Raw genomic sequence first — 16,433 nt, 5'->3', positions numbered from 1 at the left:
CTGTCCCCGTGCGTGTCCCGGGTCCTCCTTCTCCCATCGCACTTCCTCTTACCTTTACTCTCCCCTTCTGGTCAATAAGATTCACGGCTGTCTCTTCATCAATCGTCCCCGTCTCTCTTCTTCCGTCTTCCGTCGGTCTCCGTCCCCTTTTCCATGCTGTCCGCTATAACGACCCCCATCTCTTATCACCATTTTCCATCCCATCTTTTCGTCCTCTCGTATCCCGTCCCCATTTCCCATCCCCGTCTCCGCTCAAAGGATTGACAGAACTGACCCACCGTGGTCGGCGGACCGATAGGTTGTCCCAGATCGAGGTCAGAACTTAGCCGGCCAGCAATATTATGGCTGCATGGTGTGGACTGTTGTGTGACAGACGAAACAGGTTTCCGCGCCGTGGGGCTGCAAGGTGAATGTCCACTGCCCGGTGTCATTGCTCTGTAGTCTGGGACGGACCCAGGTCCGGACTCCAATCACCAACACCGGACAACACCCGCAGCTCCCTGTACCGAATCTCCGCTCCTCCATAGCGCACCGAAGCACCGCCACCTGCTGCGAATTAGGAGACCATCTGGTCCCGTCTGGTCCGTTCCGCCGGAGTCGGGCCGGTCTGTTTCCTCCGCTCTGCTCCGTCTGACGCGCGGAAGTCGTTCATTTCCAGACGCTAAGTCAACGAGCTTACCCAATCTGGACTCATTCAGCGATCGGACGCGGCCGGTCGACGGACGGAGCAGAGGAGGGGAGGGGGAGATAGAGGGAGGGATAAAGGAGACCAACGGTCAGTCTGTTTGACGGTACACACTCGGTAAACAGCCGCACCGTTTACTGCTATCGAGAACTGGTCGGAGGGAACTGATCGGATAACTGATACTTGGGCAACTGATGCGTGAGAATAATGCCGCTGTAAATGATGCTACTGCCGCGGTAGAGATGGAGTCATAACATTTTCTCCGACTTCATTATTGTCTTTCAACAGAATCCTGGCCTAATCTTCATTACCCCTCGTTGGAACTATCAGCGATCTCTCAATGGAGGCGTTGTCTGGCGGAACCATCTCGCACTCTTTTCAGCGGAACCATCAGTCGCTTTCCCGGCGGAAGTGTCTTGTCCGTCCAGCTGCAAGAATCTTGCTGAGTCCGATGACCCCTCGTGGCTAGATGATGAGCTGGTGTGTAATGTGTATCACACCGTTCCGACGTCGTGCCGTGCTGGTACACCAAAATAGTGATCCGCAGTCTGCAGAGGTCACCTACAAGTTACCGGGCACCTACAAGTCTCAGCCTTACTAAGCCTGTCGTGCCGGAGCGCTTTCTGAGTCGCTGACGGCTCAACGAGCGATATAGACGGTGCCAGCCTGCGTCTGAACGAGTCAACGGTCAATGCTAAGCTCTGTTCCTGCGAATGGCAACTTATTCCCATATAGGTTAGTTAGTGTGATGCACCGTCAGCAGACGGTATGAGGTCTGCTGACCATGGGCCTACATTGGTATTTGGATATTTAATTTCATCCCGTGGTCTACTGTGTGTTATTCTATCTGAGATGGACCGTTCCAGTGAACTGTACTGTGTCCGCCGGTCTCCCGCCGCCGTCCCCGTCCCACGCTGTCCAACAGTCAATCACAGACCATTCCACATCTGCTCTTTGACTGCTCGCAGTCTCAGCTTGAATCACCGCTGGAGTCCGACGCAGCCACCGTACCGCCTCCTATGGAAGCGAGGAGCCCGAGCGGAACGATTTACAGCCTCAGCCGCGACGGCGGCGCACCACGTCAAACAGCAGGTGTAAAACGATTTCCGGAAAGACGCTGAGCGGTGATAGATGTCAGCGCCGCGACTGATTTATCCTGAAGACAGGCGCCGACGACAGACCGTTCCATGAACGACGAGCGGCCTGTTTGATTTGAACCGTCGGTGACATACCGCGACGGTCAAACACACTGAAGCGCCGCGCTGGTCCCCTGCGCAGCGATGTTTCGCTCTGAGTTCTGCTAGGCGGGCGGCTCTGCACTATGTAGTCGCTCCCTCCGCTGCACGGGATCTGTGTTTGTTATTGGGACGGCCGGCACCGTGCACGGCGGCATGTGTGCCGCACATGTGTGCTCCGTTCTGCGCGGTGAGCCTGGAACAGAGCGGAAGCGTTTGCTCCCCGCTATGCCTGGGCCGATTGTCGATCACTTTGGCTAATGTCGTCCTCGGGAAAACTCAAAATTTGCTAAAAATGACCTGACAGTTGCAGCTGCATGCCTTTTACATATCTGTGTTATACTCATGCGAGCACTGCCAGTAGTCTAACGCTTACGACGGGCTGCGGCGGCGGCGGCAGCTGGTGGCGTGTTTTGACAGCCCCAGCCGGTTTGGGTGTCGGCCGTTCTGGGTCGGTCTCGGCTGGGGGCGGTGCAGCGCGGCTCCGGTATCCTCCAGCCCTCCCAGGTCACCAGTCGGCAGCGGGGACTCGGACTGACCTGTGCCACTGTGTGCCGTGCCGCTAGTAGGAGTGAGGGGTGCATCTAGCCACTAGCGACTGTTGTTACGTTATACAAACCGGGAGAAGTGCGAGTGCTGGTGCCGACTGGTGAGCGTGCCTGTGGTGTCTCTCCGGCCCGCTCTGTGGGAGGTGTCGCTGGTGATAGCTCCGTTACCCGCTGTGTCGCCGCGCTGGCACGGTGTCCGGTACGGGGTCGGCCGGCGCCCGGGGCCGTCCGGGCCGACCGGCCGTCCTCCCGGCGCAGAAGGGCAGGTCTGTTGTGTGGCGGAGCAGTCCGGCTACCTGCCGGATGGCTGCGCCGGCTGAGAGCTATAGTTCAGTGCTCGGGGGAGCGGACACCGGTCTTGGCAGACACCCCGCGGACCAAGGAGCGTCGTCGTCAGCGGCAGCGACCGACGCCGGCGCAACCCAGACGCAGCCGTTCCCGACGGCAGCCTGTCGAGACACATTCGGAGGAAACTGCCGACAAGGACCACCGCTGTCGCCAAACTCCGTGCCTGCTGCCAGCAGAGGAGGGCGCTCGTCAGAGGAGTGGAGAACTGACTACAGCGCAGCCGAGACAAGACGATAAGCAGAAGCGGCGCCTGAGGTCACGTCAGGTCAGCCGCACGCGATCTGACCCCACGTCGGGATACGCCGATGGTCGGCCTGGCACTGGGAGAGCGACTGAGTTGGACAGCCAGAGGCGTGAGCCCGAGACAGGGGATAACCAAGGAGCGGAACGGGAGTGTGACCAACACTCACAGCATAGAGATGATGCTGAGCAGATGAATTTGGAACAGGGCTTCGGACAGGAGCCTGGGGACTGTTGTGGAAGCAACGATCAACGCGGGGAACTGCGGACACCAGCACCGACCGCGGGCTACGGACAGATAAGATACGATGCAGCACACACCGCTCACAACCCGCACTGGAGTCAGCCAGGATCGAGGCGAGAAATTGACCTCGAAGATGGTTGTTATTTTCGTTTTACAGTGCAAAAACACGATTATGTTCAACGGGAGCATGATTATGGCCAGAATGAAGAGTCTGATACGGTTTATTGGAGCATCAGTCCTCACCCAAGCCAGACATTGCTCACCCAGGTGTACGCTGATAGCTTGTCTGTGTCTCAGGAAGAAACTGGAGCCAGTGGCAGGAGGGATCCCATGTCTGCCAACATCGATACCCAGAACGGTGAGCTGGAGAGCACTACTGGTGACTGCCGAGAGACCGAAGCATGTCCTCAGACTGAGGTGAATGCAGATTTAATGATCAAGTGTCCAGTTGGTGGAGATGTTCTCGGCTCGGAGACGGGTCCAAATATGGCAACGGACTTGTGCGATGGTGAACCACATCGCGATCGGGACAGAGACTGTTGTGAAGCAGAGGGAGTGTGTGGACAGTGCGAAAATTACGTGCACCACCAATCTATGGACAGAAACCAGCCCACCGAACCTGGAACTGCGTATCACAATGAAAACGCGTGTCTCACCGTCAGCGACCAGCCGTATGTCTATCATTTGTATGTTGGACGAACGGCAATCGGCTGGATTCACCAGGAGACTGCACGCGGTGCTCCCGAGCCGGGGCTCAGTCCAGACGATACAAACTATGAGCAACGCAGTGCGGGGGCAGTTCAGGGTGGTCCGTGTCTGAGCGAGGTAGAGTTTGATCAAATTTGTCCAGCAGCTCATGGATACGCCGTTCCATCAGTCAGCGATGGTAACCATTGCGTACCGGTTGATGAAGGGCTTCCCAATGCTGAGCAACACAACCAACGATTTACAAGTGGGCCACCAAATAACGCAGATTGTACCGGTACGAGAGAAGTCGAAAGAACCTATGATCCCCGCAAAATTCAGTGTGTTGACATCCCCGGCTATTCCGTGCCAGAAGCATCCAGAAAGCAGGACCGTCCGATCGGGCACTCAGCTCCGACGCAGCAAAAGGGTGCTGATCACATCGAGTTACCTCGAAAAAGTCACAGGAGCAGTGGAAAGGGCCGCAATCCCAGTCAATTCAGACCGAGGAAAGCTCGGAATGAGAGGCAAGGATACAGCCAGTCTGCTGCTACCGATGACCTGAGGCCAAGTCATGGCCTGCGTGGCAAAGACGGTGACCCGAAGTCAGCTCATGGTCAGCGTGGCACCGATGGCGACCCGAAGTCAGGTCATTCTCAGTCTACCAAAGATGACCCGGTGAAAGGTCACGGTCATCCAAAGTCAAGTCGCTCTCATTGTACCAAAGGTGACCCGAAGTCAGGTCATTCTCAGCCTGCCACAGATGGCCCGCGGTCAGGTCACTCTGTAAACGATTCAGAGCGTCGCCGTGATCCGACTAAACAGCGTAGACGCCGCCAGCGCCGCCGCCGGGTAAGTTCGTTATGTCTCTGAGTTTATACGAGTCAGTGAGTCAGTCGGTGAATGAGGCTCCCATGCGGCGCCATATGTTGAGGCCCATTCTGGAGGAGAGAGGGGGATGGGGCGCCTCCCGCTGAGCTTCCTGCAGCCCCTCCCCTACCTCGAGACGTACTATTGCTGGGTTTCATGACGCTGCAGCGTTGTTTTATTTTAAGTGACTCGGTAATGTGCTGTTTAGTGCCATTTTTTAAAAGCCTTGTTTAATTTTTATTGACTGGGTGATGAGCTTTTTAGTGTCATTTGCAAAAGGCTGTATTACAGCTTTCATGTGTTTCCTAATTAGGGCCATTCATCGTTGACTTTTTTCGACCTTCAACAATCCATGGTGTTCGTAGCTTAGTATGTACTCCTGGGAGCCTCAACCAGCATTGGTCCGCTTGATGCACCGCCTAGCGTATTCGTCCGTTCCCACTGTCCGAACCGTGACCGGCGCTAAATCAGCTCCTCTCCGAGCTCCGAGCCGACCAATAACTGGGCTCCGCCTGTCGTGTTCCTCCGACCAATACTCCGGCTCAAACAGACCAAGCTCCTCCGACCAATAACTGGGCTCCGCCGTCCTGTTCCTCAGACCAATAACCCGGGCTCCGGCCGGCTGGAGCTGCTTTACGGCCGTGTTTACCTCAGCGGAGTGCGGCCAGCAAAGCCAGTCAGTGTGTCAACACTCTCCGGCCTCACTGCACTCTGCAGATGGTGGGATGGGAACACTACAGAGCCGACCGAGCCCCTCACACTCTTCTCATCTGCGGACAGAGGTCGAGGTGCAAATATCTGAGGTGAGAGGGGCATTGAAATGATGGTTCCGAGCCCGACTCAGATATTTCTATGCATCCGGTTGGAGCTGCTTTACCGTCCAAGCTTACGCCTAGCTCTACGCTCTGCCTTTGGTCTGCGGCAGAGCCCCAGTGAACAGAACCGGTCGGCTCTCGCGCACAGTCGGCCGGTTCGTGAGTCGCTCCGTGTGGTATTTCCGGCACCCCCGCGGCGAGGGAGGGGTAGCGCGCTCCAAGCTGCCGCGCTTCTACCCTCGGGCCGGATCAGCAAACTGCACGCTAAGCTCACCCCTAATCTCCGCCCCGCGGGTCGGAGTCAAGGAATGGAATGCGTGACGTAGACCGCCGCTCCGCTGTGGTGAGATAGTCCTCTGTATTTACCGCCGGTCGTGGGTGCTCTCTCACCAAGGCCGGCGCCGCTCGACCGAGTCGCCTGGTCGTCATCCCCCGCCCCCGGGCCAGAGAGCATACATTGTGGTATCTGCGCCACGGGAGGCCGGCGCTGTGCGGTGTTTGTGTCCGCGAGTGCGTGGGCTCAGTCAGATGTTTCTCGGTGACCCATTTCACCCGGCCTCCGAGCCCTCGGGCGGCTCGGCGCCGTTCGGCTGGCTGACGAAATCCACCACTCATTGGCCGGGTCGGCGGCCGGACCCCGTGGAGAGCTCTCGACGTCTGGACCGCCGCGCGACGTGTCACGACGCTGCGTTGACGCGGACACGACACAGCAGACATAGTGACGGGCGGCGAGAAGTTTGTGGGACTTGGTCACGCCCTCCTCTGTCCTCACCCCAGGACACAACCATATGCGGCTTAGTGGACATTATTTGAAGGATCGGCTGCGATTTAGTTGCACGATGAACTGGAAGAAAGTGGGCAATGTCGAGCATGCATTAATATTTATATACCTACCTACATACTGTTGGGTCGGGAATGCGGGTGTAATTATCAGTGCATGCAGCGCATGCGGATTATTCAAGCGCGAGTGACGTGCGGCGTGCACCCGTTATTGGTGGTACTCTGCTGGTCGTGCGATGCAGTCTCCCTATTGGGCGCGTTGCAGTCTCCTTTGTTTGGTGATAGATACCGTTCACCTGATGCAGTCTCCAGATCCTTGCGCCTTCAAAAATCAGAATGTGTGTACCGAGTGATATTTTGTGACTCATGAGGATAATTATTGGTTATGTGAAGTGGTCTAATGAGTTGCAGCCAATACCGTTCCACTCGATCGCCATCCCTTACATTGCTGGACACTGGTGATACGTTTCTGTTCACTAGATGCAGTCTCCACCCTTGTCTGGATCCCCATACTGCGTTCTTGTTCGGGCGCTGTGGTCTCCAGTACCCCAGAGCGGCGCTGCCGGCCGGCCCGCCGGCACTGTCGGACCTGATTGACGGTCCCTCCCCACGGCGGCACTACAGACGGCCAGGGGCACCGCCCGCCCGCACCGTAATCGGGCAAAAACGGGGCCCGCACGCCGATACGGCCTCTGGTGCGAGTCATCTCTGGGCCAACTGTGCTAGTCTGGGTATCCGTCGGGCCGCGATCGGCCAGCAGAGGCTGTACCGGCGACTCATCAGCGCACCTTGGCCGGGAGTGGTCGAGCCCCGCCCCCGGAGCGGTAGATCTGCGTACCGGGGGGATGACTCCCTCTCCGCCCGGGATGTGGACTACATACTCGTATATCCCAGGTAGCCCAATGGCCCGCAGTATTGTACCCGGTCCTCTCAGCGGCGCCCTACACTCCCAGCAGGAGCCGGCCACCCAGCCAGCCGCGCGAATGACGGCACGCAGCCTCCTCTCCCACCATCCTGCCGGCCCCGGCCGCCAACATTAGAGCTCTCCAAGGCAGCTCTGCGGGCCGGAGAAATACCTGCGGCTGGGGGCGGCGCCGGCCAGAGAGCTGGGCCCGGCGGCGGGCCAGTCTCGGCGGCGCGCGACGGAGCTCCGCAGTGGTGTAGGTCAGAGAGCGCCGCCGATAGTGAGTCGTCGACGGCCGGCTGTGACGGAGGGAGTGGTGCGGCTCGTGCGGGAAGCGCGCAGTGTGAGCGGTATCGGCTGGGAGGGTAGATCGTAGACCGGAGCTCCAGTGGATCTTAGACTGACTTTCGGAGGTCGTTGCCCGCTGCCGTCGCTCTGTGTGTGTGCGCGCGGTGGGTCACTGCCCGCTCGCTGCTCCGTCTGCGTGTGTGTGGAGTGCGCTCAGCGCTAAGTGTGTGTGATAGAGTCGGACGGTCGAGGATGCGATGCCGAGTGTGGCTGTTATGAGACGCAGCGCCGACCGGCCCCCAGTCCAGGCTCAGGTGAGGGATTTGAGGGCTCGTGTGGGGGAAAATAAGTTATCAGTCCTGCTGACCTCAGTAAGGTGAGGAATGTGATGTCTCTTTACGTTCCTGCTCTCTGAGGTGTGTTGTTCGGTCGGTCTTGTTCAGGCTCAGGTGAGAGTTAAGAGGGCTCGGTCAGTTCGAGTCAGATCGGCCCTTTGTTCAGCCGGTGAGAGGAGGAGAAGTGTTCCACTATGGTCCGGTTAGGACATGACTAGATGACCAGATTTATCACACCGTGAAGGTGTGGGATCCGGTCCAGTGTTAAAGTGAGATATGAGACTTGATCCAGTTTGATCCCTTTCGGTTCGGTCTTGGGTTGGTCGGTCCGTTTGTTGCGTTTATCTTTCGGGTGGTCATCTTTTGGCTTAGGAATATCCCGAGCTTTATTTAAACCTTTGAGTTAACTATCACAAATAGTTATGATCAACGCATTTTGATGGACTGTGACAGGTTTCATCATCACTGTCGTTATCAACATCATCGTCGTCTAAACTTTCTATGCTCTCTTCAAGGAGGCTCAGTCTGCCTGTGAATAGGCGGAATTTCTATTCGATTGCATCTGTAGCTCGCGACAGCTGAGCCACCGTAAACGATTGGAGCTGAACCATAGCGTCTTATCTGGAGTCAAACGCCCGCGACTAACGAACAATGCTGATGGTCCGCGATAACTATCGCTCCATGACTGGCTTTGTCCGTTTCCAGACCAAATGTATTGTGTTCGGTGACTGTTGAATGTTACACTTTCCCAAATTCCCGTTTTTGATATAGATCTGGTATCTCTACTCCCCTCCCTTCCCATTTTGACCTAGAATAGTCATACTCCTACTAAAGGTTCTATGGATCTACTCATACCAAAGCTCTTTCATATTTATCTTCCTTGCCGCGCCGCTAAATCATCCATGGTGCACGCAGAGCCACTGATGAGCCAGCTCCGCCCCCGTCACGCGCTCTGACCCCCTGACGGCCGACCTTTGACCTCTGACCTTTGCTCGGGTCAGATCGTGTCATCCTCTCCCGCCGCTGCGACCTGGAACAAAAGTCCCATGCTGCACGTGCCATCATGCCGAGAGTGAAAGTAGTGGTGCGTGCCTCAGGGTTAGAGACCATGACCGACAAAAACGGATAAAACGTGCAGCAATGCCAATAATTTCATGTCAGACTGCAAAAAAGAGGGTGCCGTGTAAACAGTCAAGGTGAACTGGGATATCATGAACTGATATCAGGACATGTCGGTACTGAAGCCTCTTCATACCGCTATTCTTTGAAGTTCTGACCCGCATCCTGTATTCTTCTGTATGTAGTGTGTAGTGCTGTGTTGGGTCACCTGCCGTTAATGATGGCCGCTGTGGCACGCCGTGGGCAGAGGGACAGGTTCATTAGGACGGCGGGCGCACCGGGACTTACACTGCGCCTCAGGCGGACTCCGCCCTCGGCGGGCCTCTGTATGAGTAGGTAAACATACCGTCAGAGACAGACTATGTGTGCTACATAGGAAACAAGAGGACAGTGTCACCTGCGCACCGGGACTTACATAACATATGCTGCTCCGCGGGCCGGTGCCGCCCTCGGCTGGCCTCTGTAGGAGTAGTAAAACATACCGTCAGAGACAGACGTAGGTATGTGTGCTACATAGGAAACAAGAGGATAGTGTCACCTGCCTCCTTCAGCTGATTCCGCTTGGATGGTTATTCAGTACCCTGGCCCGAACTTTTCCTTGCGGATCCACGCTCTGTTTAACACCTTTTCTTATCCCCAATCCCGTATCTAATCCATTGTTGTAACGAGATCGAAATGCGTCCGTGTAGGACGGTACCGCCATCCGCCCCCGCTTCCGCCCGCGACGGTCGATTGGCACGCGACTACGACCGTTCGCGGAGAAAGCTCGTCGGCGGACCGTCTATCCGTCGTCGGGACAGCGGGAGGTCGAATTAATAACGCGATCATTATGGCCAGCCGACGCCGCAGGCCGCTGCCGATGGTCGACCTATGGATGTAGGTGAACTGAGGGTGCCGGTGCTGGTCAGGACGCGGTATGGCGACGATGTGGATTTAAAACATCCCTCTGAGGGCTGTGGAGGCCTCCGACGCCCATCCACGATCCCTTCTTGTGCTCGTCCCTGCTTGGTCGTACACCTTTGGTTTGGTGACGCTTGCGTTCGACGTCGAACTGTTCGTTTTGTGTAGGCCTTTGTTCCTTTACCGTTAGGTGTACTGACACATATTCAATGGCTTGTTTTTATCGGTGTTATTCGTTTTTTTTTTTGCATTCCTTATCCATGTTTTCCCTGCGCTCTTTCTCTGCAGTGACCCTTTATCCTTTTTGGTCTTCCTTTGCCTTTGTTCTTTTGGGGACGTCTAAAGTTTGATGGGGCGGAACACTCGGTACTGTGTGCGTATTGTGCGTGACCAACGTCTTTTGCGCAGTCACGACGTTCGTAATCTTCTGTTGATGAGCCTATTTATTCTCGTGTAGTACTTTCTCTCATTTGTCATCTGCGTGCGTTTGAGCTGCGGCGATGTCGTGCGGGCCTGGGAGCCTGCGACTCGATGGGTCGACGCTGGGTCAGGGGGAGGGACTGGAGATGACTGAGTGAGGAGGGAGGCTGGTCGCTAGTCAGCATCGTCCGTCATCGGTCATGGTGTGGCGCTGCTTTTGCTCCTTGCCTCTAGTTCGACTTCAGCGTATGGCCTGCTGTTTCAAGTGATTAATTTGCAGTAACAGTCTCTTTTTTATAGTGTCGTCTTGACTTCAAAATGATGTAGGTATATGGCACATCATGTTCGCATTGTCAATGCTATGTATCTGTTATGAGTCTGTCCAACTGGTAATGTGTGATTGTCTCATGTCTGTGCCCTGGCCAGTACCTATCTCGCCCGTCGTCTGTACCTCTGTTTCCTTCTGTGACGACAGGACGGTGAGAAGGCCGAGTCGTCTGGGAGTACCACCATGTCTCGCTGAACCGTCCCCCTTCCCTCTGTGAACTCAGGGCGGCGAGCGGGTCGTCTGGGAGTACCACCACGTCTCGCTGAACCGTCTCTCCCTCTGTTCTCAGGGCGGCGAGCGGGTCGTCTGGGAGTACCACCACGTCTCGCTGAACCGCGTGCCCGGCTATGGGTTCGGTATCGCCGTCAGCGGCGGACGCGACAACCCGCACTTCACCACCGGCGACCCCAGCATCGCCATCTCCGACGTGCTCAAAGGCGGCCCGGCCGAGGGAAAACTACAGTGAGTAGCTCAACCTCCTCACGGCACCGGAGAGGCATCCCTCTACCCAAAATAACACTGAAGTATTGCCAAAATTAAAAGCGTCAAGTGACTGTCACCTCTGCATAGGAGTGACAATGTCATTCCTTTTCTACTCGCTGCTGGGGATAACATCCCCTAGACGCCATGTCATAAGTGGACAGACCGGTGAATGATACCTTAACTGTAAAACTCTCAGTCATCACCCCTAATGTCGCTCTAGGATTACTTTCGAAACCCCACCTTGGCGACACTCCTGGATGTCTGGCCGGCCGTTGACCGAAACTCTCTCACGACCGGCATGGTATCTGAATTCCATCGCCCCACCTCCCACTGCGAATGTCGACTAACATTTCGGGCGTGCCAAAGCGATGGTTTTTTATCTTTGTCGCCGTGTGGTGCTATCTCGTACACGGTTCGTTGTAAAGCGATATGACTGGTGGAACAGTCCTCGTGCCGACGTGTGTTAGGACGAACTCGCATTGTGTTGCGGGTGATAAAATGTCGATGTGGACGTGAGACAAAATTAACTTTCAAAGGCAAACTGATCCACCCGTGGTCGACGATAGATTCGATTTGGCCAGATATTGCTTCAGGTCACTTGGCTGTATTCATCTTGGCTTCGTACTTCAGCTAAGATTTAATGCCGAGCGGCGAGCGTACCACTTTTGGCTCGAAGTGGAGTGCTGTTGGCCCCCTCCGCTCGCTAGCAAGGTGCTGGTGTGAATATTGGCCCACCCCAATCGGTTGCGTGTTGCAACTATGAGGCTTAACTGAAAGTCGATCTCAGCTGCCCGGCCAGACATCACTCATACTCCGCTGGTCTCAATGCGAATCATTTTGATTGATAGCATCAGATGCCTATCAAGATTAGCAACATCAATTTCAGCTGGAATGTCGGCGATTTGAGCGAACATTAACCATCATGCAACTGAATCATAGTTAGCTCGTATTTCGACATGGCCACCTTTGCGATTCGATTATCAATCGGCTATCCCGTTGTTGTGATTTTTATCCTTTAATGTGTTGTATGCGGTACCGTATTTATAGAGACAAAAAAAAATCAGATTTGTAGGTTATAGGCTAATGAGCTAAGAACACCCTTATTGTTTGATTGCATGCTCAGTATCTATAAATTTACGCCATTGGTATTGATTACGCTGTACGCATATAGTATACGAATAGTGAATACTGCATTGGGGAGCGGGCAATAGCAAAAAATATTGCCCGATGTGACGTCACTGTCGCCCGAGGGTGAAGACCGGAACAAGTGCTATTGCCCGAGGCGAAGCCGAGGGCAATAGCACTTGTTTTGGTCTTCACCCGAGGGCGACAGTGACGTTACCTACAGAGGGCAATATTTTTGCAATTGCCCGCTCCCCCATGCAGTATTCGTTTTATTACATGGCCAACTCTCGGAATATTTACTTAGTACTCATTCATCCCGTAATAAAATATATCCAATATCCAAACACAAATATCATGGTACAATTGAATGTATTGGATATACAATCATAGCCACGTCACATGTCTACGGCACACACTTAGTTGCTTTACATGTTAAAGTTGAAGATGCAGCCTGTGAAGAGCTGGCCGCCGCCGGTCTGAGGCTCCAATGAAGTTCCCTTCATCGCTGATATCCTTTCCCATCGACGTCAACAGGTACTGTTTCACGCCGTACTTGAGAGTGTGGAGACTCTTCGATTTGTAGCGTTCACCGTCCTTGCGTTTTACAGTAATGAAGAACTCCTTCACAGCGTTGTCCAGGACATCGTTGCTGTGCATGCAGCTTTCAACAGTTATGCCTTTTACTTGCAAGAACTCAATGAAGACGTCTTCTGCTGATTTAGTCACCTTTTTAGTGCCCTGAGCCCTGCGCGATGAAAATAGCTCATCCAATTCATGCGGCTCCAACAAATTAAATCGGGGTATTTGAACGGACATGTTCAAATGACGGCCCAGTTCTTGATGACTTGACTAGCCAATCACGAAATCAAACTGAACGGTCTGAGAAAACGACGATAAAATTACGACATTTGAATTTTTGTTCAAACACCACTGCGCGAGCAACTTACTATTGACCGTTGACATGGCAACCGCTTCTCACCTTCAGAAAGGTCAGTAACCTGACACTGAAAGGTCAGTAACCTGATTCCGGGCAATAATAAAAAATATCTCATGCCAAATTAACACAGGAGCCATGTAATAATGGCTATAAATATGACGGCCACTCGGAGATGCTCACTGCACAGTTCTCTCCATTTCACTATCTCCTGACACCGCCCAAGTAGTTTTTTTTTCTTCAGCACCTGCTGCACCCCTCCTTCAGCCAATAACCTTTCTTCATCATCTCCCAAACTCTCCATTCACATTATATCGCTGTCATTTAACTGAGCCCATTCAGTCTGAGTCGTGAGCGGAACTACCTCAATAAAACCTGCACTCGCGTGCCGTAACGCTCATGCAGGCCGTCATTCGCTAATGAAACTGGCCGACTGCCGATCGGCCGGCCGGCCGGGCAGTGGGCTGATTGAATGAAGTGAATGGGCGCGGCACCGGCGGCCACGAGCCGTCACTTAATTAGACAGGTTCTGAGGTCATTAATACCGGCTGATATGTATGGTAATTTCGACTGACGACTGCCCCGCCCGCTGAAGGTTGCGCAGATACAGTGCATGTCTCGCAGTCTGGCGCACTCGCTCGCCGTTAATTGGTTTCGATAATTGCTGCTACCATTGTCGATTGTCTGTATGAACCGTAACGCCGGTATCTGATGGTTCGACATAACAGCCGCGCCCGGCCGGTATGCGGCTGCTATTTGTGACTGTAATGAGGCGCAGTGTGCGGCGGGGCGGTGGCACGGTCTCCTGTCAGACAGTAGCAGGCCGCCCCGGCTGTTCCGATCGCCCACAACGACACGTGTAGTCGTGGGTGGAACTATCGAGCTGTAATGATAGCATGACCGACCGCTGAGTGATCATTGTGAACCAGTATTGCAATGCAGCTCCGGGGCTGGTGCTTGTATTTTTTTTTTATGCTGGTGTTTTTAGATCTTGCCAGTGCAAAAAAAAAATAACCACAATAAATACATGTTGGAACCTCTACGAGCCAGTTTTACCAACACAAAACTCGCCGGCTACGGCTATTTTTAGGCCTGAAATTGCCAGCAAGTGATACCTACCAAGAACGTCAAAACAAGGCCGTCGACGTGAAAAAAAAAACGTATCAGGCTGGCTGATATTTTTAGACGCCGGTGATTATTGTTCCGCTTCTTTGTTTTTAGTGAAACTCGTGGGCGACTTTTAGGTCTAAAAGTAACGGCAGCTGTCGATATCTCTGTTGGCGAAACTGGCCTTGGGTATGTTTTTTATCGAGAACATGTTCAATGCCGCATGATACTGGCAAAGTGTTTCATATCGAATCAATTATTCAGCTGCCACAGAAATTACATGATGTTCATACAGCCCAGCCCACTGTTCCCTTGTTGCCCTGGTATCTATGTATCATCAGTACCATGTTGAGACCCCTTCCCTCTAACCCCCTCTCTCCTTGCCCACAGCGTCAACGACCGCGTGCTGAGTGCCAACGGCGTCTCCCTGGAGCACGTCAACTACACCACAGCTGTGCAGGTGCTGAAGGACTCTGGCGCCGTGGTACGACTCTATGTGAAGCGACGCGTAGTACTGCCCGCCCAGCCGGAGCCGCAGACGCTCAAAGTCAGCCTGGCCAAGGCCAAGAAAAAGGATGGTGAGTGATGAATGACCTTGACCTGTGCTGACCTGGGTGACCCGGTATGATAGACGGACGTGGGAGAGGGCGGTACGTGTTGAGTGTGCTACTAAGGTGTTTGGGCGTTGGTGTGTGAAAAAGAGTCGGAATTCTGAGGGCTGTGGGATTGTGGGTTACACTGGGGCGTGGTTTGCATCAAACTGCAAGTAATGGGAGCGAGGGCATGTGACCGGTGGGGAGAGGGGGGAGGTGGGGAGCTCAAGGTATTCGCCAATGGTGTTCTAAGGAGGTGCCGAGTGTGAATTTATGAGCGTATCATATGTGCTGACATTATGTTTTCGTGACTGGGGCGCCACAAGTTATAACTATGGGAAAAGTTCGCAAGAAAGTCTCATGTTGTCGCGACTATGTAGATAATGTTCTCACATTCTGTTTTATCGGTCTCTTTTTCATCAGTGTTCACAGCTCTCTCTTTGTTTAGTGTTAATATCTTACATAATGAATGCCAACTTGCATATGGTATGCAATTGCCTAGATGTGTCCAAAAGTTCCAATCTCAATCATCTCATCCGTTGCAGATTTCGGCATCGTGCTCGGCTGCAAGATCTACGTGAAGGAGATCACCGGCCGCTCGGGGTCAGGGGCGGAGCTGCAGGAGGGGGATGTGATCCTGCGGATCAACCAGCAGACGGCCTCGGACGGGATGTCGCTGAAGGAGGCCAGGAAGCTACTGGAGGCGGCCAGGGACCGTGTGCAGCTGGTCGTACAGCGGGAGCCGGGCACGCCGTCGCCGAGACCCGACGGGTACGACGCCAAAGGTGAGACTCGCGACGGCGGCGACGCTCAGGACGCTGAGATGCAAATATACGCTGCAGCGTGGCCACTCCAAGATCTTGGGATTTCAGCATCCGTCTTGGGATCTTGGGAACTGACACCAAAGATTGGGAGTTGAGATATAGAGCTCACTGAGCAATTTCGGCTTTCTCAACAAAAATGTTTCGAAAAAATGGAAATCCTTCAAAAAAAAGTTTACTCCATACCAAAAATCAGATATCATAACAGTTACTTGAAATACTAATGACGTCATAGCACTTGTACATATCAGCTAGTTCTTTGATAAATATTCATCCTGGGCAAGTTGGGTCCGGCCACAGGTCATAGTTACTGGATCAGCGGCTGTGCTGGGAGTCGTTTTGGGTTAGCGTTTTGTGCCGGATGATCGTTGTCTCCGATTGGCTCATTGTAGCTAGTTTCCAGTGAAATGGTATCATTTGTAAGTAGTTCGGCATTTGTCTGTGCCTGTTATTATTGGGGTGCTTCGGACCGTACAAACCATTGTGCACTAGAGGTAGGTGCATGGTTCATGGTTCTTTTTTTAGGTTCATGATAAACTATCGCAATATGTTGTCGTTCAGTTCGCTTTCGTGTTCTCTCCATTTCGTATAAATGGCCCGTTCCTATATGTATGCTAGGTCTGACCA

The 16,433-nt window shown here is 53.9% G+C and overlaps 1 protein-coding gene across 4 annotated transcripts in view; it reads left to right on the top strand.

Moving 5' to 3' along the window:
• The window catches only part of LOC122382407 (tight junction protein ZO-1-like), a 41,387-nt gene that overhangs the window by 9,234 nt on the left and 15,720 nt on the right, over window positions 1-16,433 (top strand). For 2 of the 4 annotated variants that reach the window (XM_043367676.1, XM_043367677.1), the window contains exons 2-4: window positions 11,033-11,205; window positions 14,783-14,970; window positions 15,531-15,770. In XM_043367676.1, the coding sequence (XP_043223611.1) occupies window positions 11,033-11,205; window positions 14,783-14,970; window positions 15,531-15,770 (601 nt within the window). Of the gene's footprint in view, window positions 1-7,549; window positions 7,956-11,032; window positions 11,206-14,782; window positions 14,971-15,530; window positions 15,771-16,433 lie in introns of those variants that run through there. The other 2 variants (XM_043367678.1, XM_043367679.1) reach the window with 2 other exon arrangements.

Source organism: Amphibalanus amphitrite, unplaced genomic scaffold (genome assembly GCF_019059575.1).
Source record: "Amphibalanus amphitrite isolate SeventyFive unplaced genomic scaffold, NRLGWU_Aamphi_draft 000139F_arrow, whole genome shotgun sequence".
Classification (NCBI taxonomy): Eukaryota; Metazoa; Arthropoda; class Thecostraca; order Balanomorpha; family Balanidae; genus Amphibalanus; species Amphibalanus amphitrite.
Note: the sequence above shows the minus strand (reverse complement) of the source record. Positions and strands in the feature narration are given on the sequence as shown.